This window comes from Lytechinus pictus, unplaced genomic scaffold (genome assembly GCF_037042905.1).
Source record: "Lytechinus pictus isolate F3 Inbred unplaced genomic scaffold, Lp3.0 scaffold_19, whole genome shotgun sequence".
In the NCBI taxonomy this organism is placed as follows: Eukaryota; Metazoa; Echinodermata; class Echinoidea; order Temnopleuroida; family Toxopneustidae; genus Lytechinus; species Lytechinus pictus.
In genome coordinates, this window is record NW_026974140.1 from 4,846,857 (window position 1) to 4,871,862 (window position 25,006).

The 25,006-nt window shown below is 35.8% G+C and overlaps 1 protein-coding gene across 4 annotated transcripts; it reads left to right on the forward strand.

Moving 5' to 3' along the window:
* The first annotated feature begins 1,337 nt into the window (after positions 1–1,337).
* Positions 1,338–24,302, forward strand: LOC135157724 (thioredoxin-interacting protein-like). Of its 4 annotated transcripts, none has more exons than XM_064114440.1 (6): positions 1,338–1,513; positions 7,014–7,118; positions 11,936–12,186; positions 13,548–13,700; positions 14,358–14,522; positions 21,405–24,302. In XM_064114440.1, exons 2-6 carry the CDS (start codon positions 7,067–7,069, stop codon positions 21,492–21,494), a joined length of 711 nt encoding a protein of 236 aa, XP_063970510.1. In that variant the 5' UTR covers positions 1,338–1,513; positions 7,014–7,066; the 3' UTR covers positions 21,495–24,302. The 4 variants fall into 4 exon arrangements, with proteins under 4 accessions (XP_063970510.1, XP_063970508.1, XP_063970509.1 ...); XM_064114438.1 differs by lacking the exon at positions 1,338–1,513 and adding an exon at positions 1,517–2,010; XM_064114439.1 differs by lacking the exon at positions 1,338–1,513 and adding an exon at positions 1,636–2,010 and having other exon boundaries at positions 14,358–14,471; positions 21,405–21,708.
* Positions 24,303–25,006: the final 704 nt, after the last annotated feature.

Genomic DNA, 25,006 nt, shown 5'->3' on the forward strand with positions numbered 1-25,006 from the left:
AAGGATGCTTACAATCCAATTCCAAGTAATTTCGAGTTCATGTATCGAGTATCAAATTGTCTGCATGCTTAAATTTGAAATGTCCTTTTTACCTATGCTGCTGAATGGTAATTAATATTATTTATTAATACTATTGCTTATCCTTTTACATAATTCAAGTGCAATGAATACAGATATCCGGTGTATGGTTTTTTACCTTTCTAACGTAGACAAGAAGTAAACAACAGTTGCACACTCTCAGGTGAAACCACCGATCGAGAAAGACCTTTACCAGAAATACATAAAAATGACAGCCAAGAAATGTCTACTGATCACTTTATGTACATGGACCTGATATTTCCTGCGATATAATAAAGATCTATTTCTTTTACAGAAATAAGGAAAGGGCATAAATATAAATTTACTCCCCTGCTATACAATTGTAAGTATTTTGCAATATATATTCTTAGTAAGAAAATGAGAGACAGAAACAGGGAAACAACGAGTTTGGAGCGGATTAAGAGATTCGGGGGGGGGGGGAGTCAGTAGTTACATGGACTTGAACATTTATTGTTATTCTTATTTTTCATTGCTGCTTTGTTTAAGTGGCCTTTACCATGTTTACAAAATATTACTAGCCTCAGATAGAAAATGATTCATCGAAACTCAAGAGTAGAAATGAGTTCATAAATGATTTCTTTATTTTGTAAAAAAGAAAAGAAAAAGGGCATGACTTTCACTACCTTGCTAATCCATAATTTCAGATTAATTCCTCATACATGTCATAGTTGCCAATACTGGATATGATGTTATTAATAACAAATGGTTATGACATCAAGATCTGCATGAGATCTATACAATCAATGGTAACCAGAACTTGGTGTGAACACGACCACCAGTCTGCAGATTAATTACATGATAATCATCTCAAAGTCAATTGAGGTATGACCGCCTCACCTCATGCATAATGCATCTCAAGTAACATGTTAATGAAAGATCCCACCATGTATACGTTGGCAATTAGCATACACAGTTGATCTACCAGGAATTATTATGCTTCATAGCACATGGCGTAGCGCCACGCGGGGCGGACAAGGGAGGGGTACCCTTAATAAATTTATATTATATATTATAAAGTGCAAGTAAGAAAGTCCCCCAAACATGTTAATATGGCTGGTTAGATTTCATTATTTTTGTCGTGTACATTCTTTAAAGAATAATAATGGTGGGTAATCAAGACCCCGCCAATTGTGACACATGTCAGTATACAACAATGTTTTCTAAAGGAACCAGATGGTCCTAGTACAAAGAATCCAGCATTCCAAATGAAATTCCATAAAATTTGAAATTTCAGTGGTGCACAATGGCGTTCATGGCAGGAGAAACCGGGTGGGGCCTTGATTGGGGTGTGTCTCCTTCCAACCTGCCCTGATTCCTTGGACCTTAGAAGCAGTTGGTGAAAAGAGCGCTTTTATGACCAGATCCCTCCCACTTTGTGTTAAACGCCCCTGAATCCGCCACTTCTCTTGCAAAGGTTAGTGAGATACAATCGTTCACAAACATAATATAGGCCTAGTTATTCCTCTCAAATTACTAAAACCACCATCATAATTCACGGCCTTTATTTTTATGATCATTGAGCGATATCCATTGTATGCATTACGTACTCTGGTAACAGGCTATTCGTGATTGCGAGCATTTTGGAGCGGAAACGAAGTAATGCAGATTATGTTGTTTCAGTTTCCACTCACCTGGCAAGCCTTTGCAAACTGCATCTTCGCATCTTCCTACTGTACTGCAGATTAATAATGCACGGTGTCTCGATAATTAACCATTTAAGAATTAAACAAAAATCATTTTCACCGAGTACACACCGAGATCAAGCAGAATGAGCATATAAAGTATTTTTTTCTATATGCAATATGGAACTATTTGGAATAAACCTGACAGCTGGTCGAGATACATTCATTCCCGGAGATGTCGTCAGTGGAGAGGTGATCATTCAATCGAGCAAGAACGAAATCATTCAAGGTACATGTATGGCGAATCTGAATCTAATCGGGACAAAAACGGAGTTTAAGTTTTGTGTTTTGCAACGAAAATGTGTTTATCTTACTGAAGTGATACAATTTGGTCTGTTTATAAAGTGATTCAAATTGATGCATGTTTCTTTCTTGGAAGCCTAGTAAAAATGCATTCTTTTCACTACCTATACTTGGAATCCAGTTTACATACAATAGTTGTTGCTATGTCTGGCAAACTGCTTGCAGGTGTAAGTTGTCGAGAACAACCATTGTTAAGAAAGTATTCATAAAATCTGAATAAGTTGAGTCGCATGAGCCAACGAAAAGGTCCATTCTAAACCTTTATCTTGTTCCGGTTTCTTGGGGTGTCCTTGAACTGGTTAATCATGATGGTAGAAGAGTTTGTTGAATGTATATGAGTTCTGCGAAGAAAATACTTGAAAAAAAGAAATCATCACAATATCAATATTCCGATAATTGGCTTGCCTATAGCTCGGCAAAAAGAAGCTGCTGAAAACTGCTTATCTAATAAAAGAGAGTCAATGGAGTAAATTAGAAAGTCAAAAAGGGGCCTAAGCTTTCGATCCTAGCAGAATCTTCGTCGGAGGCAAAATGACAAACATATAAAGTGGAACAACCATAATATAGCATACCGACGCCCACCGAATCTCAGGGACCTCATTGTTCGTGCTGAAGTGCCCTCCCTCACTAACCATTCTTCTCCCATACAGCATGGCACCTTTAAATGCACCAGCAACAGGTGCATCATATGTGAAATACACCTTCACGAGGGCGATACTTTCACCAGCAACTCTACCAGCCTGTCTCACCAAATCAAGGGCAACATCACATGCACTACCACTAATGTTGTATATCTCATCACTTGCAGAGTTTGTAGGGTACAATACATAGGGGAAACCAAGACCACACTCAAGAAACGATTCTACGGGCACAGATCCACCGTCAACACAGCAAAGCTGGACACTCCAGTTGGCCGCCATTTTAACCTCCCCAACCACTCCATCACTGACATGATGCTACAGGGCATCAAATCTTTAGGTACCCGTCCTGACTCAGTCCGTACTAGCAGGGAGAATCTCTGGATGAGACGACTTCGCACCACCCAACCTCATGGCCTGAACATCCAAGAGGGGAACGACTGATTATTCTTTCCTATCCACTTTCAATTTTATATACATATAATTTTCCCCCTCAGCTCTTTTGAATAGTTACATTATAGTTCTTCCTCTACTTTCCTCCCATATCTCATACAAGCTCAGCTCCATTTTTTCCTTCCTTATTCAGGCGATATAATAATTATTATATATATATATATATTTGTTTTTTCTCCACTCACCTCTTTTAGATTTACCACATTTGCTTATTAACATGTATACTATGGTTTCTTCATAATACACCCCCTCTCTTCTATATTTGCTTTTACCTTTTTAGGCAATTTGCTTCCTCTTTTTCACATATACAGGTTTTTTTTTTTTTTTTTTTTTTTTTTCCTACTATATAGTCTTATGTTTTTCCCGTCACACCTAGCGGATTACAATATCAGTTACTTCATATGTGTATTTATATTTTTTCATATACATTTCTTTTTTGGATATATTTATATACATATCACTTATCGATACATATTTACACTTACCTTCTTCTCTTAGTTTGTTTAATGCTTTATCATATATACTTATATGTCTTTTGCACATTATCAGTTGTTCCCCATTCTTTTCCCTTTTTCCCCCACTCTTATGCACCAGTTTATTATGCCTTTCTTTGTAACCTGTTTGACCCACCTCTCACTAATTCTCTTGTTATTCATCCCATTATCACTGTTTTGTTCCAGATCCTGTTTGATGTTGCCTGCCTCATTATCTTAATCCCTCTTGGCTTGAGGTCTTTTACTGGCCTTACTTACACTAACTTCCCTTTTTTGTGTCTGCCTACTCCTTTTCTTTCATCCCCTTCACTAACCTGATTGGTCTTCTTTACTCACTAATGCCCCTTTTGTCTCCTTGTTTCTAGTGTTGCTGTAGCTTGTTTGTGGTCTATATTATGGTTGTTCCACTTTATATGTTTGTCATTTTGCCTCCGACGAAGATTCTGCTAGGATCGAAAGCTTATGCCCCTTTTTGACTTTCTAAGATAAATATTTATCATCATCTATATAGAGCGTTTTAGCCATACATTAAAAACGCTTATTTTGGTCTGCATCAATTGGTTGTGCAGTATCAGAGCGTATCCCTAGAATGACCGAAATTCCGAAGAGTATCCCATAGGCTCCTGAACAAAATTTGCTATTGAATATGAGAGCATATTCAACAGTATATAGTGCGCTTACGCGAATGCATGAAATATACAACGCGTACAACAATGAAAGCAATGCGGTGCGCAGCATTGATGAGGCCATAATGTATTACATGCAAGTCGCATGTCAACGACCAAATTCGATCTTAAGAAGTGATGCTATTTATGTGATAAGTGATATGACTTGTTTAATCAAATTCTCTCTCTTTTTGATTGCTAGGGGTGGGATAGATGATAATAATTATATTGGATGGCTTTCTTTCATGGAATACCAGAAATATTCCACTCATCTACCATTCGTGGAATATTTGCCCAAACTCTTAGAATATTTCTGGTATTCCGTTCTGAGCCATCTAATATAATATAATATAATATAATATTTTGTTTGTTTTCTTTTTTATTCAGCTGCATGGAAAACAAGCTCCGAGGAAAATCTTCGACAATTATTAACTTTGTTTTTAGCTATAAATGGATAAGCCAGACAAACTATCCACCGGTTTAATGATAATACTAAGTTTTATATAGCGCAAATCACATATAAGTTTCTTAGGATATAAACATCCATATTTTTTTGTTTCAACTTTCTGAACGCCAATCTGATCCACCATTGGGAAATTATAGGAAACAAATAGCGTTTAGAGCTAGTGTAAATATACGGTGTAATTTAGATCAAAAATACATTGAGCATCAACCACATTTACGACAGGAGATTTCAGGGTGATGATCAGTTTCATATCATAAATGATTTATTACATACATAATACAACTATACTGTTTAAAATCAGCATAAGAATATTATTGTTTCGTGTAAATGCTGTATTACAAAGCGATCCTGATTGTACTTCCTTGTTTTTTCAGAGAAATACAATTCTTCCGTATCCATGATATCGGGAGCAATTTCATTATAGAAATGAGATGTAATAGAGGAAAAAAATGCAATATTAGCAGAGTGTGCATTATACACTAATATAGGGTTCTAATATATATTTCTGGATACATGATATTTCGGATTTATTTAGTGCAGATTCAATATATCTCTTTAGAGATTAATTTATCTGTAGTTTTACACAAACAGGAAATCCATGTGAATTATATTACATTAATCTGTTATTCTTCGATAAATCACTCTGCATCATTATGGCAATTAGTACTATCTGTTTGAATACTGCAATATATTGACAATTTTATATTTTTACACGTAGAGTATTTCACTATTAAAGCCTCATTGAGCAACAGCAAATTGTAATATTGTAATATGAATTTCAATTTACCCTCTGACTGCTGCTAAAAAAGTATTATCATATTATTTATTCAACAAATTAGAAGTATATTGATTGTAACGCTTTTCAGGTATGCGGATTAAATGATATACTTTAAACCGAAAAGACCCCTGATAGATAAACATTCAGTTTCCGTTGATCCTCATGACGTCACATTGATAATGTTAGATTGTGCAATGCTACATTCTTTTCTGTATTATGTTTAACCCACTTTTTTTTTTCAAATTTCAGAAGGTTGACTGGTGTGCTTTAAAATAAAAGATTTATTGTGTAATTATATATACGTTTGCTATATATGATTACGTGCACCAAGTTATACGCATTTTGCTGTATTATTAACGTTTGTGGTAATGTGCATTATGCCATATTCATTAATATTTTGTCTTTCCTTTGAATTTTGTATACATATCAGTTCGTCACAAACTCTACTTTCCTTTGCCTCCTCATTCGCTGATTCTTATTTCATTTCTGATATTTAACACTAAAATATGAAAGTCTATATGTCCCTTTTGATCACATGATAACTGATGAATGGGAAATGAAATTAATTCAAGACATCTTGAAATCGTGATATATATACATCAGGATATATTGCCTACCAGCACATGCGGGGGCATGATTAAAAAGCACAGAAGTGTCAACGTAATCATGCATGATATTCGAAGGATCTGGTCAAAATAGGCCAAAGATGAGAGTTTGAAATTTTTGTTTATGAATAAAGTAATAATAAGAACGAAAGTAACGAATGACTTTGGGGTATTGATATCTCTCTAACACTTCGAAGACATTCTTTGACAATTTTTTTTAAATCTCGTATACGTTTCTTCGTAAAACCAAAACATTTATCGTGTGAGACACCTTTTCTACTTCACACACTCACTATGCTCTCACTGTACACTCTTAAAATGTTGGGCAACATACTGTCCACACGACAATTGGTTAAAGAATTATCCAACTCTGGGTAGTTTTCAACCAGTACTGTGTAGTTTTCACCCAAAGCACATATTATTGGTTTAAAACTACTCAGAATAAAATTTTAACCAATTGTTGTGTGGACAGTATGTTGCCCAGCATTTTCAAGAGAGTATTTGTTTTTAGATAAATACGACAAAATAGAGCACAAACAGTTACAGAGAAAGAAAAATAGAATAATAATCCGTCACTTGTTCAAGTTGGTCGCGAAGCTGACTATTGCATTTACTCTGTATAGCTTTTTGATGATTGGTGACACGAACTAAAAAAGTAACGCCAGAGAAATACGGTTAATTGCCGAAATAGAACAACAGTCACTTAGTTAAATGGTACTTAGACTCGTTTTATTGATTGGACGCGGTATAAACTATGACAGACACATTTAAAGGCAGTAAATGGAAGTGTTCTCGAATAACACCAGGTTATGTTTTTCAAACTTATGTAGGATTGGTGGTGAAGATTTGTGGTAAAGCACATGTGGAGTGGAAGAAGTGCTTTATGAAGTACCGAGAAACGCAACCTTATTTCAATGTAAGGAACACATTAACAGGTATGAATATATTTTGTATTCCAACGTATCCCTTCTCGGATTCACCCATACTTTCACTTCCACACAGCATCCACCGGTCATCTTCTTTCTTCATATACCCCTGTATTCGCACAATCTCACTCTCTCCATTATCTCCATTTTCTCAAATACCATGAATTAATCTCTCCCTCTCAACCCTCCCACTTCCCCTGTAAAACACACTACGCACACTTTTTTTTTTTTTTTTCAATATGTTTTTATTAAGGATTTCATTCAAATGAATTACATAAACTGCAGATGAATACAAAACAAAATACAAATCTTCATTTCATATCAACAAGGATATGCAAAAAAGTACATATATATTTACCAAGAACTGAAGCAAATAAGGACGGAATGAAACTCCTTAAAATTATACTTTTATATCTGAAAAAAAAAATAATAACTCAACTGAGTCCCCAACCCTCTATGTATTTCAATAATAATTAATGTTAAATGGCTATATAAATGATTTGCAGGAAAACAGAAATCAACCTAAATGTATTATCATTGCATCCCATCTTAAATCAAGCTTCAACATAACTTTACATAATTATACACACATACACACACCCACCTTAACACCCATACACACATGCACATACCACGCATACGTAAACAAACATAATATATACAAATCTGCATAATGAACGTTTAACATTTTGGCGCAATAGGATACAGAAAGAAAAAAAACCCTGCAAATCATATTGATACAAGAGAAGGGGAAATTGAAAAGAACTAGTAAAAAGAAAAAAAAACATCAACATACACACCAGGATTCACACTCGCACCACACTAGACACATCCCACCTGTTCACATTCAAATCCCTTTTCACCTTCAGTTCATCCCATTTCTGCAAATGTAAACTTAACTTGCCTGACTTCGTTGCCAGGCGTCTTTCTTCTTCTATACAACCCGTTATATATTTGTGTATTTTAATAAATGACGGTACCCGGCCTTCAGCTCTGGAATAAAAAATTGCATATTTAATAAAAAGAATAACAGAATTGACACATTTAATTCTACAAGAATTTCCAGGTAACCCTAAGAATATTTCCCTCCAATTCAAAGTTCTTAATTCAGCTAAACAAAAATGATCAATACAAAATTGCCAAAGAGGTTTAACTTTTATGCAATCCATGAGTATATGAAAGTACGATTCAGTTTTTGTACAACCAAACGAACAAAATTATCTCCCACGAAACCAAATCTCATCAAATGCTCTTTTGTATATATTGCTCCATGTAAAAGCATAAACTGAAATTCCCTTTGTTTTCTTATAAGAGTTGTACTCCTGATATATTCAAATAATTTACAAATTTCTACATCAGTAAAATCAAAATCACTGTGACCATCCTTAAGTGTTAACTTGTATAGCTCTTGTAGCTTAGTTATAAACAAGTTATAAATTGTTTTTGATTTAATTACTTCAAAAGCTGTTTCCTGTTTTCCAATATTCATACTTATCCCAAAGGCTACCAAATCAATTTTTTTAAACTTTATTAAACTATTAAATTTTTTCCAGCTTGCTGGTATAACGTGCACAATATCTATTATTTGGAGAAGTTGATTTGCGGTAATACCGAGATTTTGAAAAAAAGTCACAGGCTTCAAGTGGCCATTATCAAAGATTTGATCAACGCTAAATATTCCTTTATTAAAAAGATCATTGTCAAAAATTGTTTTACCTTTTATACAAATATGTTGATTATTGAATATAATAGGGTTAACCTCCTCTTCAGAATAACGAAATCTCCTCAAGTCTTGCCAAGCCTTCATCATTTCTGAATAAATGGGGGCATTTTTATATTTAATTTTGAAGTGTCAAAGTCACATAGAAACAGAAATCTCCCCCCAACTGATCGAAAACAAAAATCAAAATACAATTTCCATCCTGCATCTCGTTCTCCGTAAAGTAATCGCTTAAGCCACATTAAACGTTGAGACTTTACAAACAACTTAAAATTCATCATTTTTAAACCCCCTTGTGAGTAATCCTGGTACATTATAATTCTCTTTATCCGATCTTTTCCGGACCATAAAAATTCAAATGTGATCTTTTCAACCTCATCATACAACCACTGAGGAACCACTATTAAGGCCACCGCACACCTTACGACCCGACTGGTCTGCGACTGGCTTGCGACTGAGTGAGGGGAGATGAGTCGCAAGGTGGTCATAAGCCTCGACACCGCACACCTTGCGATCCGACGGATCCGACTACCACGCTGTCTGCGACTCACGCATGCGCTTTTTGCTTTTTGCCATAACAACTGAGAAAATGCGCTTACTACTGCGTATGCGCGTTATTCATCATTTACGCGTCGTACAACCCTGCTGTCTGATTGGCTGGAAGTTGGATTGAGCTTGCGATCCAGTCATAAGGATTCGACATGTCAAATCCTTCCGATTTTCCTTGTGACTTGTCTCTGACCGGTCTGCGACTCGAAGCTGACAAGAGCTGTGACGTCACATCTCCCCTCACCCAGTCGCAAGCCAGTCGGCGACTGGTCGGGTCGTAAGGTGTGCGGTGGCCTTAAGTGACGAAACAAAGTTTAGCCTTGACAATGCATATGTTTTTAACAAGTGAATTTTCCCCATAAGTGTGAGATCCCTTTGTTTCCACCATCCCAACAGTCTTTTTATTTTACTAAGTATTTCTTTGTAATTCATGTCTTCTTTTATTATAACATTAAGAGAAAAGTAAACACCTAAAATTTTAATATGCTGAACAAAATTCCCAAACAACTGTGTCTGAGGTCTGTCATTATCCCGACCCATCCACAAAATATTAGTTTTTCCTTTGTTTATTTTTAGACCACTAATTTTCTCGAATTCTTCAAAAAGGTATTGAAGACGATCTAAAGAGTGTGTATTTTTAACAAACAATGATATATCATCAGCATACAAAATTTGCTTTATTTCACGGTTCTGAAATTGAATTCCTTCAACCTGTCTGTCTTTCCTTATTGCCAGAGCAAGTATTTCAATACAGAGCAGAAACAAATATGGGGAGAGGGGATCCCCCTGTCTTACCCCTCGCTTTATATTAAAATAACCGGAAGAAAACCCCCCATTCATAACACTACTAGTAATATCCGAGTATAAAACACGGACCCACGAACAGAATGAGTGCCCAAATCCAAAGAGTTTAAGGATCTTAAAAAGAAAATCATGTGAAACAGAATCAAAGGCCTTTTCAAAATCAACAGTGATTAAATATCCAATATTTTTGAAATTAGATTGATATAACATATCATCTATTAATCTTACACCATCCCCAATGTTTCTATCTTTTACATAGCCAACTTGATCATTGTGAATTATCTCATTTAGTATACCTTTTAATCTTTTTTATAAAACCTTTGACAATATTTTGTAATCCACATTTAAAAGTGTAATTGGTCTAAAATTTTGGACATATAATGGATCTTTATCTTTTTTTTCCAATAACGTTATCACACCTTGCTTTTGTGAGGTTGTCAGTTTTCCCCTTTCATATGTTTCATTTAAAACATCTACCAAAAGTCCCCCTAATAAATTCCAAAAAGTATAATAAAACTCTACCGTAAAACCATCGTTACCAGGGGATTTATTATATTTCATTTCTTTTAAAACATTTAAACATTCATGAATACTTATTCTACCTTCACATATATTACAACTTTCTTTACTTAATTGAGGAATATCCTTAAGGAACAAAGAATTTTCATTAACAATAGCTTCACTCAATGAGTATAAGTTTTCATAATACGTTCCAATCTTCTTCAATATTTCCTTTCTATCCTTAATGATGTGATCATCGTCATCATATAATTCTTTTATCACACTTTTCCGTTTATTAGACTTCAATAACTGTTCAAAATATTGTGTTTTTTGTTCTCCTTCCTCAAACCAAACTGCCCTTGACCGAATTTTTAAACATTGTCGACTATAATCATATAACTTGTTCAAATTAGATTTTTTCTCATCAATGTCATCAATTATATTTCTCAATGGCTGAGACAAAAGTTTATTTTCTAATTCTTCTATTATACACCCACTCACGCACTCTCCCCCACACACACCTTCACACCTTCGTTTCCCCATCCTCCAATATCCCAAGCATCATTTACCCACTCCCCTCACATACTTTGTCTCTCTCCTTATTTCGTTTTGTCTTTCCACAACACACGCACACACCATATCCCCACTTTCTTTCCCAAAACAACACTCACCAACACTCTCCCTTTATTTCTTCACCGCTCTCTCTTGAACACACACGCGCACACACTCGACCACTGCCACTGTTTCCGCACACTTTCTGTAATCCCTCTCTCTTTCTATATTACACACACATACACACCCTCGCACATACACAGCTTACCACCCACACAGCATCTGTCTCCTTCTATCCATCCCCTCTCAAACACGCACGCACACACCATCCCACACACTCTTCGTTTCTCCATCTCCAATCAACACTCACCCATACCACCTTTCACAACACTCATTTTGTCTCTGTCTCTCTCTCTTTCCACTCTTTCCCTTCTACCCCCATCAATACACATATTGTCCTTTTTTTCATTGGTAACGGTGTTTTTGTGGGGGATTTCGGGATTTGCTCCTGTTTTTGTTTTGTTTTGTTTTATTTCACATCATTGCAAAATACTTCATTTACATCCTTATACCTCTCTTTGACATTGTTATGAAAGTATGTTCCCAACTTTAATCGATTTGCTTGTTTAGAATCCGGTCGCCCTCGACGAAGTGTATATCTTTTCCGACTGCAATGAATCACTGTTTTTATTTCTTTCAGATTTGACGTCATCTAGAAAGGAAAGAAAACTTTCACGACACGTTCCTTTGGTAAGGTACTTCGAGTTAGACCTACCAGAGGGCACTTTTCCTCCCAGCTTCCAAAGCGACCATGGGTGTATTCGTTATGACGTCAACGTAACTTTGACTCTGAAGGGCGGAAAAGAATGTGTTGTATCACGACCTTTTAATATCATTGATATGACGTCACGAGGAACGCACTCTGAATATCGCCGGAATTCATGTAAACAGGTTTGTGGGGACAATTTTTTTTTTCATGTTAAATCGAAATTCATCAGAGTATAGTTAATTAAGGTATCAGTCACATATTAAACATTATAATAACTGCGTGAGGACATTCTGCATGTTCTCCCCGTTCACCCCAGGGTTGTGTTTCATATATTAAAGTTAAGCATGACTTTACGAACGATTTAGGATTATATCATATTCTACATTATGGGATAAATGGCAGAGATGATACACTGAAACACCTGGATACCTATCAAAACGTCTTTTTTCTCTTTAAACTAATGTTTGAAAGTTGCGAGGTTGATACTTTTAAACACTATCAAATTTTAGAGCGAGACAGAGAAAGAGAGAGGGGATGGGTTGAAAGAGAATTCTTGTGAAATCTAAAATGAGTCGGGTAAAATTCTAGGCCATCGACCCTAGATAGCAAGGAGGAAGTCAGGAACGGAAATCTCTCTATTGGTTTCCATCTACTGTATGTACATAAATAGATTATTGTGCTCATGTCGTCACTTCAATCTAACTAAATATTTAAGGCCCATTAGTACATCGGTATGTTGTCAACTTACGAAACAACGAATGGTACTATCTCATCTTTAGTTATAGATGATATCTATCTATCTGTATAACGAATCAAATTTGAGATTAGGCCCTTTTTTATATAAGCGGCCCGCTTATTTCTTAACATAAGTTCTATAATACAATGCACTTACTGTTTAGCAAACACTTACTAGGGGCTTACTTGGCAAATCAACACTTATTCCTTTAAATTTCTACTGATATCCAAATACCCTTTTCTCCTGTATCGTACCCTCACCCCTCTCCTTTCTATTTAAGGCATTACTACTAATTAAAACAAATTATTTAATGAAAAGTGTTTGCAACTAATTTTCTTCAACTGCAGTGACTCGTGAATCATGATGATTACACCCATACATAATACCTCCGATTCTTTTTATACACGACTTCGATTAAAAATAGGTGTCGATAAAAATTTTGAGCCCAAGTGATAACCCCTTTGGCCTCAGATACAATAATGATATGTAATCAGTAAAGATAACTTAATGATAATAATACTAGTAAGGTACATTATATACTTTACAGTTTAATATACACGTACATAAAACGTACGCTGTTATGTACACGCAAATACAAATACGCACTTGTGCCCCTTACTGGCATACAAAAACCTTATTTCAGATTTTAAGTGGCCTATGGTCTAGGGGAGGTTACACATATTTATTTTGATACAAAATGTTAATGCATCAATATGGAGTTTCTTCCTTTATGCCATCATTCCCCTGATAAAAATGAGTTATGTTTAAAATACATTTGCTAATTTAAAAGTCAATTACATCTTTCAGCTTTCGTCATCAATAACAAGATCTACCCTGCCGTGGACGCGAGGACGTGTCCATGCCCATATCCAGCCACACGAGGGCGATATGTCGCTTGTAAAGATCCAGATTGAGTGCTTACCCGACTTGTACTGCCAAGATGAGATCGATGTGATCCAGGTATGAACTGTTATGAAGTATGATTTGGTATGAGGGGTCTCCTGACTATCATATAATGTTCACATAAGATCATTTAATTCGTTTCATTAAATGTCTTAGGCATGGTAGGTCTGCTTATGTATTCACGGTCTTACCACGGATGACGCTACAGAGAGGGGCAGGTAAGGGGATAACCGCCCCCTATGATTTTCAAAATGGTGAAAATAGAGGGGGAAGGGATAAAATACAATAGAAAAGAGGAAGAAAAGGAAAAAGTGCATTCTTGGTGATTTTGATGGCAAGTCCTTTTAAACCTTTCCAATGTTTATATCCTAAGCACTGGCGTGTATGGGTAAATTTTTGAGAAGGGACAAGGGACAATTACATACAGTACATATTTGGATTAAAAAAATCCGAAAGGGAACTTTAAATAAACATTTCTGACAACTATATACAGTATATATATATATTTATATATTATATCGGAAGCAATTTCAAAGCATTTCGGGCTATCCCATGCAAGTGCACGAACTTAAACTGCAAACCAAGGACATCAATCATTTCCTCCTCCAAGACCCGATGTTTGCACAATCTAGCTATCATTCCCAACTATTGTCCAAACGTCTGCAATTTACATTTCATGTTGTTTCTCTACTATCATTACCAACTTACATGCAGCGGATAGGTTATAGGGTAGACCAAACAAAGGAATTCTGCGAATACTCGTCCATTGCATGCAAGGATGTCAGAAGACATGATAACATCACTGAACTCATCATCTCAAAGATCGAGGTACCAATCGTAAATCATTGCCGGCTTATCTCTGTCAGATATTATCTAAAGGTACATTATCATGATTATATACGTGACATATTGATATCATAAATTTGGTTTACAAGCTGGGCCAATTTAGTGTACAAGTTTTCCGAGGGAGTAATAAAGTTCATCATAAAATCACGCACGACTGTAGAAACAGCATTACTCATATAATACTGTATTCTCAATCGATATTTTCAATTAGCTAAACTTGCAATGAGAAGATCATTGTCAACTTAATGAACTTATTTTTTATCTGACATAAACAAACTTCCTTGTATTAAAAAAAATATTTCTGCAACTCGCAAGCTAACTTCAGTTACTTTACTTTAATCACACGATGCCTGTAGGACTATGCTTGTTCATCGAATAATGAAAATATGCTAAATGCTCCACACTATCGTTTTCAAATATTTGAATCGTCCCCCGTGCTAGGTTGCATTTTCGTGTTAACTTAATTTAAAAAAATCAAGAACAGGGCGGTTAGGGATAGTTGAATACAATCTTATAAAAATGTAATATCTTTAAATAGGAATATTTTATCTATAGAAAACATGGAAAAGGGCGCGATGAAGGAACAGACGATGTAATGTAATACCATGGAGGTAGAACCGTTTGGATGCTAGAAGATCCCTCGGAACGAACACGGCTGGTTTGGGGGGTTTCGGGCTCAATTTTACCTCCACTTTACCTTTACGTCACTACAAAATAGCCCTATTTCACCTTTTTTAGGCATTCTACACATAGCATGAAGTCAAGGGTAAATATCTCAACCAAACCATGTATGTTTTGTATGAAACTTTCAAAATATATTGTTCAAATAGTGCACAAGATATATGCAAAATTTCACGAACATGAATTATTGTTTACATATGCAAATTAGGTAGTGAAATTTGCATATCATTAGTTTGGTAGATTTCTTGCTTCAAAAATTGTCGAAAATCGATTCAGAAATTTATTTTCTTTTTTAGTGTACTTTATTTGATGTATTTCCTCTCAAGCATAGTATCATTCTCTTTATCTATATCTCTACTTTTAGAAAATATATGTCAGTAATTGGAAATAACATTATAGACTGTGATTTCAGCCCCCTTTTCAATGGTGCGCACATAGAAATCGTGCGTTTTTGGCCTATTTTCACCATATAGCTGAGGTGTGCGAACGATATGCATACTTTATTGATGTTTCCTGCATTTTGCATGATATTAAATATATTTTCATCTCCATTATGTCTCTACTGATAAGTAAATTATTTCGGCAAAGATTGATTGCCCACTGGGCAGTCTATAGGCTTCGTTTTCAGCCCAGTTTTCAACAATGAACCTATACCATGTATGACTGCATTATTGTAGTCGAGTCGGAAATGGGAGTTCCTTTGCACCATCATAATATATTTTCCACTCATCGTTTTTGTATTTGCCTGAAGTGTCTAGTTAATGAATCTTGATGTTCCCTTTGCAAAATCGTGTCCAACGGGGTTCAAAATTGATATCTTTGGTGGCCCTCTTGGATTTTTTTAAATGAAAAGTAATTATTTTCATATTTTTTGCACAGTGTGTGACAATGGGACAATCTTAAATGAATACGCATTTTACTATGATTTGGATAGTCGAAATCGATTGAATTCGTTTTCTGGACAGCTAATATATCTTGAAGTAAAATTTATCCCGAAATTGCCATGATTTTAGTCAAAAAATGTGCATGTGCATTGGTATCTATCTGTTCAATCATTAACATCAACAACTATTGCACAATATCAGCATTCGACACGAAAGAGGATATAATATACCGATAATTCTGAAACGCTTCATGACAGTATGTCTTAATTTGCTTAGTTAAAGGGCAAATACCATATAATACTCGATATTGCGATAAAATAACACCAAAAACCTCTGTAACAGTATATTTTTCTCTATCAGCTACATTATAAAGAAATGAGCGCGCAGCAAAGCCTACCCCCCCCCCCCCTTTATGGGACCGCCGGAGTCCCCCATCCTTTTTTCGTATTTTGCCAATTTCTTGAAAAATTCGACATTTTTGGAGCCCCATTGAAGGGAAAAGACGTTTCTGCTTTGCAGTAAAGTCACTTTTATTGTTGTTTAACCACTTAGGGATAAAAGAGTAGAGTTTTCTCTATCTGCTACATATAAAGAAGTGCTGGTACAGCAAAGCCTATCCCCTTTGGGGACTGTCAAAGTTACCCACCCTTTTTACGTACCTTACCCATTTATGGGAAAATATGCTAATTTAGAGCCCCGATTCAGTCAAAAAACGTTTCTGATATGGAATAAAGCCACTTTCATTCTTTTGAAACTATATGGAGATAAAAGAGTAGAGTTTCCTCTCTCTGCTTCATATAAAAATGCTAGCATATTGATTCATACCCCCTTAAGGGAGCGTCGAAATCACCCACCCCTTTTTCATATTTCCCCTATTTATGGGAAAATGTGCTATTTTCGAGCCCCCATAGAGGCAAAAACTGTTGCTGCTATGTAGTAAGGCAAATTTTCATTGTTTTTAAACTACATGGAGACAAAAGAGTAGAGTTTCCTCTATCTGCTACATATAAAGAAGTGCTGGCATATTGAAGCATACCCACTTAAGGGGGCATCGAAATCACCCACCCCTTTTTCATATTTCACTTATTTATGGGAAAATGTGCTATTTTTGAGCCCCCATTGAGGCAAAAAGTGTTGCTGCTTTGTAGTAAGGCAACCTTTATTGTTTTTAAACTATATATGTATACGAAAGAGTCGACTTTCCTCTATCTGCTACATCTAAAGAAGTGCTGGCATATTAAAGCATACCCCCTTAGGGGGTCGTCGAAATCACCTACCCTTTTTCCATATTTTACCTATTTATGGGAAAGTGTGCTCTTTTTGAGCCCCCATTGAGGCAAAAAGTGTTGCTGCTGTGTAGTAAGGCAAATTTTTTATTGTTTTTAAACTATATGGAGACGAAAGAGTAGAATTTCCTCTATCTGCTACATATAATGAAGTGTTGGCATATTGGAGCATACCCCCCTTAGGGGGTCGCCGAAATCCCCCACCCCTTTTCCATATTTTACCTATTTATGGGAAAATGTGCCATTTTCGAGCCCCTATTGAGGCAAAAAATGTTTCTGCTTATAGTAAAGCCAGTTTTATTCTTTTGAAACTACGTGGAATTAAATGAATAGAATCTCTTCTGTCTGCTGCTAATAAGTGGTTGCACAGCAAAGCCTATCCCCTCTGGGGGTTCCCAAAGTCACCCACCCCTTTTCCATATTTTTTTCCAATATATGGGAAAATCTGCCAATTTTTGAGCCTCTGAAGAAGGTAGAAGTCGATATGCCAGCACTCTTTTTACACGTAGCTGATAAAAAAAAGCCTATTCTTTTATTTCCAAGTGGTTTCCAAAATCAAAACTAGCTTTACTATATAGCAGAAATGCCCTTTTGCCTGAATGGGGGCTCAAACACTGCATTTTTTCAATAAAGAGGGAAAATAGACTTGAAAGTTGGAAGAGTTCGGCAGCCCCTGAAGGGGGAAGGCTTCAGTGTGCTACCACATCTTTACATGTAACTGATCATACTTTGTCATCTTTATGTGCTTACAAAACAAAAACAAGGGCTTTACTGCAAGGCAGAAACACCTTTGCCTCAATGGTTCTCCAAAATGACGAATTTTCCGAGAAATTTGCAAAATACGAAAAAAGGATTGGGTGACTTTGGCAGCCCCCTGAGGGGTAGGCTTTGCTATGCCCTAAATTCTTTATATGTAGCTGATAGAGAAAGCCTACTATTTTGTCTATAAGTGATTTAAAGGGAAAAAAAATAAATACCCAAAACAAAATTTTGCCACATTGGGGGGCTCCGAAAAGCACGATATCATAATAGTCAAGCTACGGACAAGGGTGTGGTTTTTAACCTTCTACTGGCTCTTGTGGGACTATGCTTTAAGGTGCCCGAGAGTAAATGCATGCAAAATGAAAATGCAGAGCAATGCCTCGATCCTCTATCTTTTTCAAGAGATTACATTATTATAAAAGTTGCTTTGTGTAGAAAACGCCTTTTACCCTCATACACATGATACAAGTAATACATACCTTTCTATCGATCGCTAAGCACGTTACATGCATTTCTGCATGTTAGGCACATCAACAAAGGCGATGCAAGATAAAACAGATAGACGTCAATGCACATGATTATTTTGGTTTAATATTTTTTTGATGAATTCTTGTTTTTTTTCCAAAATATATTAACCGGACTATTCAGAAAACAATTTCAACCGATTTCTACTATCCAAATCATAGTGAAATGCTTATTCAATTAAGATTGTCCCATTGTCAGACTCTGTGCGATAAAATATGAAAATAATTCATTTTCATTAAAAAAGTCCAAGAGAGCCGCCAAAGATATCGATTTTGAACCCCGTTGGACACGATTTTGCAAAGGCAACATCAAGATTCATTAACTAGACACTTCAGGCAAATACAAAAAGTTGAGTGAAAAAAGTTTTTATGGTACACAGGAACCCCCTTATCCGACTCGACTACAACGATGCAGTTATACATGGTATATGTTGAAAACTAGGCTGAAAACGAAGCCTATCAGCCTGCTGAAATCATTTATTTATCAGCAGAGACATAATGGAGATGAAAATATGTTGTTTGGAAGATTTAATATCATGTAAAATGCAGGAAACATCAATAAAGTATGCATATCGTTCGCACACCTCAGCTATATGGTGAAAATAGGCCAAAAACGCACGATTTCTATGTGCGCACCATTGAAAAGGGGGCTGAAATCACAGTCTATAATGTCATTTCCAATTACTGACATATATTTTCTAAAAGTAGAGATATAGATGAAGAGAATGATACTATGCTTGAGAGGAAATATATCAAATAAAGTACACTAAAAAAGAAAATGAATTTCTAAATCGATTTTCGACAATTTTTGAAGCAAGAAATCTCCCAAACTAATGATATGCAAATTTCATTACGTAATTTGCATATGTAAACAATAATTTCTGTTCGTGAAATTTTGCATATATCTTGTGCACTATTTGAACAATATATTTTGTAAGTTTCATACAAAAAATACATGGTTTGGCTGAGATATCCCCCCTTGACTTCATATTATGTGTAGAATGTCTAAAAAATGGTGAAATAGGGCCATTTTGTAGTGACGTCATATATTACGTCATTTCGGAGGGAAGACCACTCATAGAACCCGGCAGCAATGCATTTTTGTAAACTTCAGGGTCCATGCCATCCAGCTATGGGGTCATTTGCTTGTCCAGCTTTCGGTTGAATAAACCTCCTGGGCTGCCGGACTATAAAGCGAATATTTTGCTTGTGCGTTTCAGCTCTTGGGGTTTTTTGAAGCTCCGTAAGAGCAGCTTGAGCGTTTACTTGATCAAGGCATTTAATCTTGCTCATGCACCTGAAAGAGAGCCCAAGGTGTACCGTAGCCTGCAGTACATATTTTATTTATAATACGTGCAAACCAAATGCCAAATATATAAATTTATCAAAAAGAAACAACTCAGTTTGACACCTGCACGTCTACACACACAAAACGCGGTATAAAATTGCATAAGTTAAAATATAATTGTATAAAAATTGCGGAAGTTGTATAAAAAGCATATAGTAGCTTTATAACTTTGCGTTGAATAAAAAAAATCGAACAATATATTGATAAAAGCTAAAGATTATTCAACATTGAATAAAACGAGTCACGTGACCAATATTTTCGCGCCAAAGAATTATGAAAGTATTCAACATTGCATAACAAGTGGAATGCCTCTGGCCGTCTCACCTGCATCACGCGATTCAATATAGCAGCAGTGCTGATTTTGAAAACTACTATAACTCGCACAAGATGTTCAGTGATACTTGGTTACTCTTATTTCCACGTTTTATGAACTAGACCAATACACTTATAGAGATATGATGGCAATTCAACAAATACCCCCAACGTGGCCAAAGTTCTTTGACCTTAACATGACCTTTGACCTTGATCATGTGACCTGAAACTCGCACAGGATGTTCAGTGATACTTGATTACTATTATGTCCAAGTTTTATGAACTAGACCAACACACTTTCAAATTTATAGCTGTAATTCAACAAATACCCCAATTTGGCCAAAGTTCATTGACCCTAAATGACCTTTGACCTTGATCATGTGACCTGAAACTTGCACAGGATGTTCAGTAATACTTGATTACTATTATGTCCAAGTTTCATGAATCAGATCCATAAACTTTCAAAGTTATGATGGTAATTCAACAGATACCCCCAATTCGGCCAAAGTTCATTGACCCTAAATGACCTTTGACCTTGGTCATGTGATGTGAAACTCAAGCAGGATGTTCAGTGATACTTGATTAACCTTATGTATAAGTTTCATGAACTAGGTCCATATATTTTCTAAGTTATGATGACATTTCAAAAACTTAACCTTAGGTTAAGATTTTGATGTTGATTCCCCCAACATGGTCTAAGTTCATTGACCCTAAATGACCTTTGACCTTGGTCATGTGACATGAAACTCAGGCAGGATGTTCAGTAATACTTGATTAACCTTATGGCCAAGTTTCATGAACTAGGTCCATATACTTTCTAAGTTATGCTGTCATTTCAAAAACTTAACCTCAGGTTAAGATTTGGTGTTGACGCCGCCGCCGTCGCCGTCGCCGCCGCCGTCGGAAAAGCGGCGCCTATAGTCTCACTCTGCTATGCAGGTGAGACAAAAATGAGTCATGATTGCGAATTCGCGCTGTTTCGTGCCGCGCGCAAAGGCTTCTGACGTCACTTTTTCTATCGATCGTCGATTGGAAATTAGCGATCATTATTATTGTTTTCTCTCTTTAATTTGACTTGGTTTTAATAACTTAACTTGGTTGTGTTTTTTTTTCTCCAGAAACTCTCGATCAACCCTGACATATCATGGCTGCCGCTGAGCTGGCAAAGGGGCCCGGAAATCCTGATCACAGAATATTTGCTCAGATAAAAACGAAGTTGTTGCTGTCTATAAAATGGTAATCGACATGCACGTTATCTGTCAAACCAATTATCAATTATTAACCAGAATTTCATATGCAATGTGTATACATGATAATTGTTTTTTTTTTTTTGGGGGGGGGGCTCTGTCTTACTAAGGTAGCATGGCTACAGTAATCACAAACACAGGGGCCAAAGTTTGTGAAAATAAAGGGAAAAGGAGGGAAGAAGAAGAAGAAGAAGAAAGAGAAGTATTAACAAAGAGATGCCTTGGTCTTCCAACTTTATCATTTATATTATTTTAGATTATAATTCAATAATATTATTCAAATCAATAAATAGTCTACGTCACATTTGAATCATCTCGACCCCCTCCCTAACACACTCCCCTGTAAAATTGCAATAATAGATATAATAGATTAAGAGCAAGATTCATAAGCCTGGATAGAAGTAGTTTATCTCAAAAGAATATGTTTGTTTTCTTTCTAAATTATTTAAAATCACACAACCGTGCTTAGTTTGCTAACACAGAATTGAAAGCTATTAGGCCAACGCCACCGTGCCGATTGATTTCCCCTGAGAGGTTTGCACAATACCTAGTGGACTACTATTTTATCAGGGGCCGCGGAAGCGGGGGGAGGGGGGGGGGGGGCTGGTTTCCAAAACTGTGTACAAAAACGTAAAAATGACCATATGATTGTGACTTTTTGCATGGTCAGCCCCCCCACTTTGAAAACCGTTCCGCGGCCCCTGTTTATTACATGTTCAAAATGTTCCCTACGAGATTAATACTACAATTTAATGAGAGAAAGATGGTCCTGAAATGAGTGGGCTGACAGTTGTGTTGTTTTGTTTGTTATTAGAAAGCATTCTTGAAAATAACAACATTGCAGAAACTTGCAACGTCCACCGGTGCAACCACATATTGTGCATTCAAATATCAACGATTGAGTTGAGTTCAGTTCTTTTTTAAATCGTCAGATATCCTATAATTACAATAATGTTAATGAATTTCCTTTATTCATTTACTTCTTCATATCGAATCGGGGAGTTCAATATACTCCGATTGAACTGAGAAAAGTGAATATTCCGTAATTTTGTCCTGAGTCTGTGGAAAATCATAAGAGTAATTATAATCGTTTGCCAATCATAATTGTCGCTACTCGTTTATATTCAGTGGGGTGTCAGTATGATGTTATGTATTGCCACAAGAAAATGCCTTGTGGTAAACTCATTATTTCCCTTTACCTTGCCTGGAGATTTAACGCTGGTACAGTTTGCTTTCCCCATCATGCCCATGATATGTCTCTACAGGCATTTCCGATGCTTTTTTTTTTTACAAAGTCTGCATGGGGTCAGCACTGGCCGTGTAAGCTAACCCCCACTGTTTTTTAATCATACAATTTCGTTGTTATACTATATATCATTTTGTAACTTTATTTATTTAACAATTTAATTATCTTTTATCGTATAAAGAGAGACGGGTATTTCGAGAGGAAAATTTGATTATCATTATCATACAACTATTAAAAATAACACGAGTTTAGTTTGAACACAGATAATTTGGCAGCAGCCTTCAAACACTCATTACTTACTTTTAATTAGTATGAAAATGAGATTGTCCTTTATTGATACATCTTCGGCTTCTTGCAAGAAGGGACTTAGGGTGATTTGCGATTATTTTTTATATTATGTTCTATTGAATTTTTACCGATATGTTTAGTTTTACTTGAAATTTCGAATCAATTTTTGCATCATTGGATTTCCTACGATGTACTCTCTCAATATTTGAAATTAAAAAGTCGGAAAAAAATACCCTAAGACCCTCCTGGCGGGAAGTTACGTTTTGCATTTTCAACATTCACTTTCAGTCACAATTTTAGGGATTAAGGGCGACTTTCTTTTTATCTATCACACTGAAGCGTGCTCATATCGAAGCTCATTATAAAAGTATGGATGTTACTCAGTAAATTATTATATTTTCACACGCATGACAGGGGCGCATTGTTGTTGTTTTTTCAGTGAGAGTAGGCATGGAAGGGACACTCGTACATATTAAGTTAAAACGTAAAGGTATTTTGATTTGTTTTCTTTACTTTACTTTTGGTTATGTTTGTTCATCGATTAAGTGAAGGGTTCACATTATCAGTTACAAACAACTTACTTTTTAATTGTTGTTACAAGTTCCCCAATGAAAAACTTAAAGGCTATGCTCCTTCACCTTTAATGGTCAATATTAAAATTGGTTATTTTTTAAATCAAAATTTTCAAATATTGAGCTCACGTTTCCTGGATGTTTTCGAAATAGGTTTTGTTTCAGAAATTTAAACGCTCTAAAGTATCTTTACGATGCAAATCTGTTTGTTTTGCATTTCCGGCTATATATTGTCTTGTACCATACTGCTTTATAGGCCCCCGTTCCACAGAATGATACCATTGAAAGACCACTGAAAGACCGCAAATCGTCAAGATATTTAAGTAGTCTCCAACATGTCCAAGATCCCTGAAATTTGTGGTCGCTGATGAAAGACTATGAACATTTTCTAATTTTTTAGCACATATAGGGACCAAGATAACCACTGAAAGATCGGTCCGGTATCGTGCACCTCTGTTTCTGTTTATGGTAACTCCCGTAGGAACTCGGTAGGACAGCGTTTTGCTGGTTAAATGCCAAGCTGGTATATAACCAATTACCTAGATCAGATATCAGTGTAAGTTCATCGATAGACAATTGAAAGATCAATCAAGTTTCATGGTCTTCGATGAGTCTTACAGAGATATAGGTCTCTGTGGAATGGGGGTTTAAAGGAATTTCATCAAAATCGGAAGTAAAGAAAAGATAAGAAAAGTTATGTCATTTTAAAGTTTTGCTTAATTTCACAAAACAGTGATATGCACAACTCAGTGACATGCAAATGAGACGGTCGATGATGTCCCTCACTCACTATTTTTTGTTGTTGTTTGAATCACACAATATTTCATTTTTTTATACAGATTTGACAATAAGGACCAACTCGACTGAACCATAAATATTTATTTTGTATTTCATTATATGAAATATGAAATATTCTAATTTTCTCCTCATTGTCAAGTGAAACAACGATTAATTCTTCCATAAAGTTGTGAAATTAGCATTGTTAGATACTATATGGTTCAGTCAAGTTGGTCTTATTGTCAAATCTGTAAAAAAAATAAAATATTGTATGATTCAAACAATAGAAAACAAAAAAATAGTGAATGAGGGACATCATCGACCGTCTCATTTGCATGTCACTGAGTTGTGCATATCACTGTTTTGTGAAAAATGTCATAACTTTCTTATTTTACATGCGATTTTGATGAAATTTTCAGCGTTATGCTAGTTTGATTTTTCTCTATTTATTCTAATCAACATTTCTTTTGGGGTGGACCTGACCTTTAAGTAAGATGGCCTACATAACGAATAAAGACTCTTAAATGATATATGCATACAACCATGGAATGATAACTGAGGCTTACGTGTATGATGGTACTATCATTTCC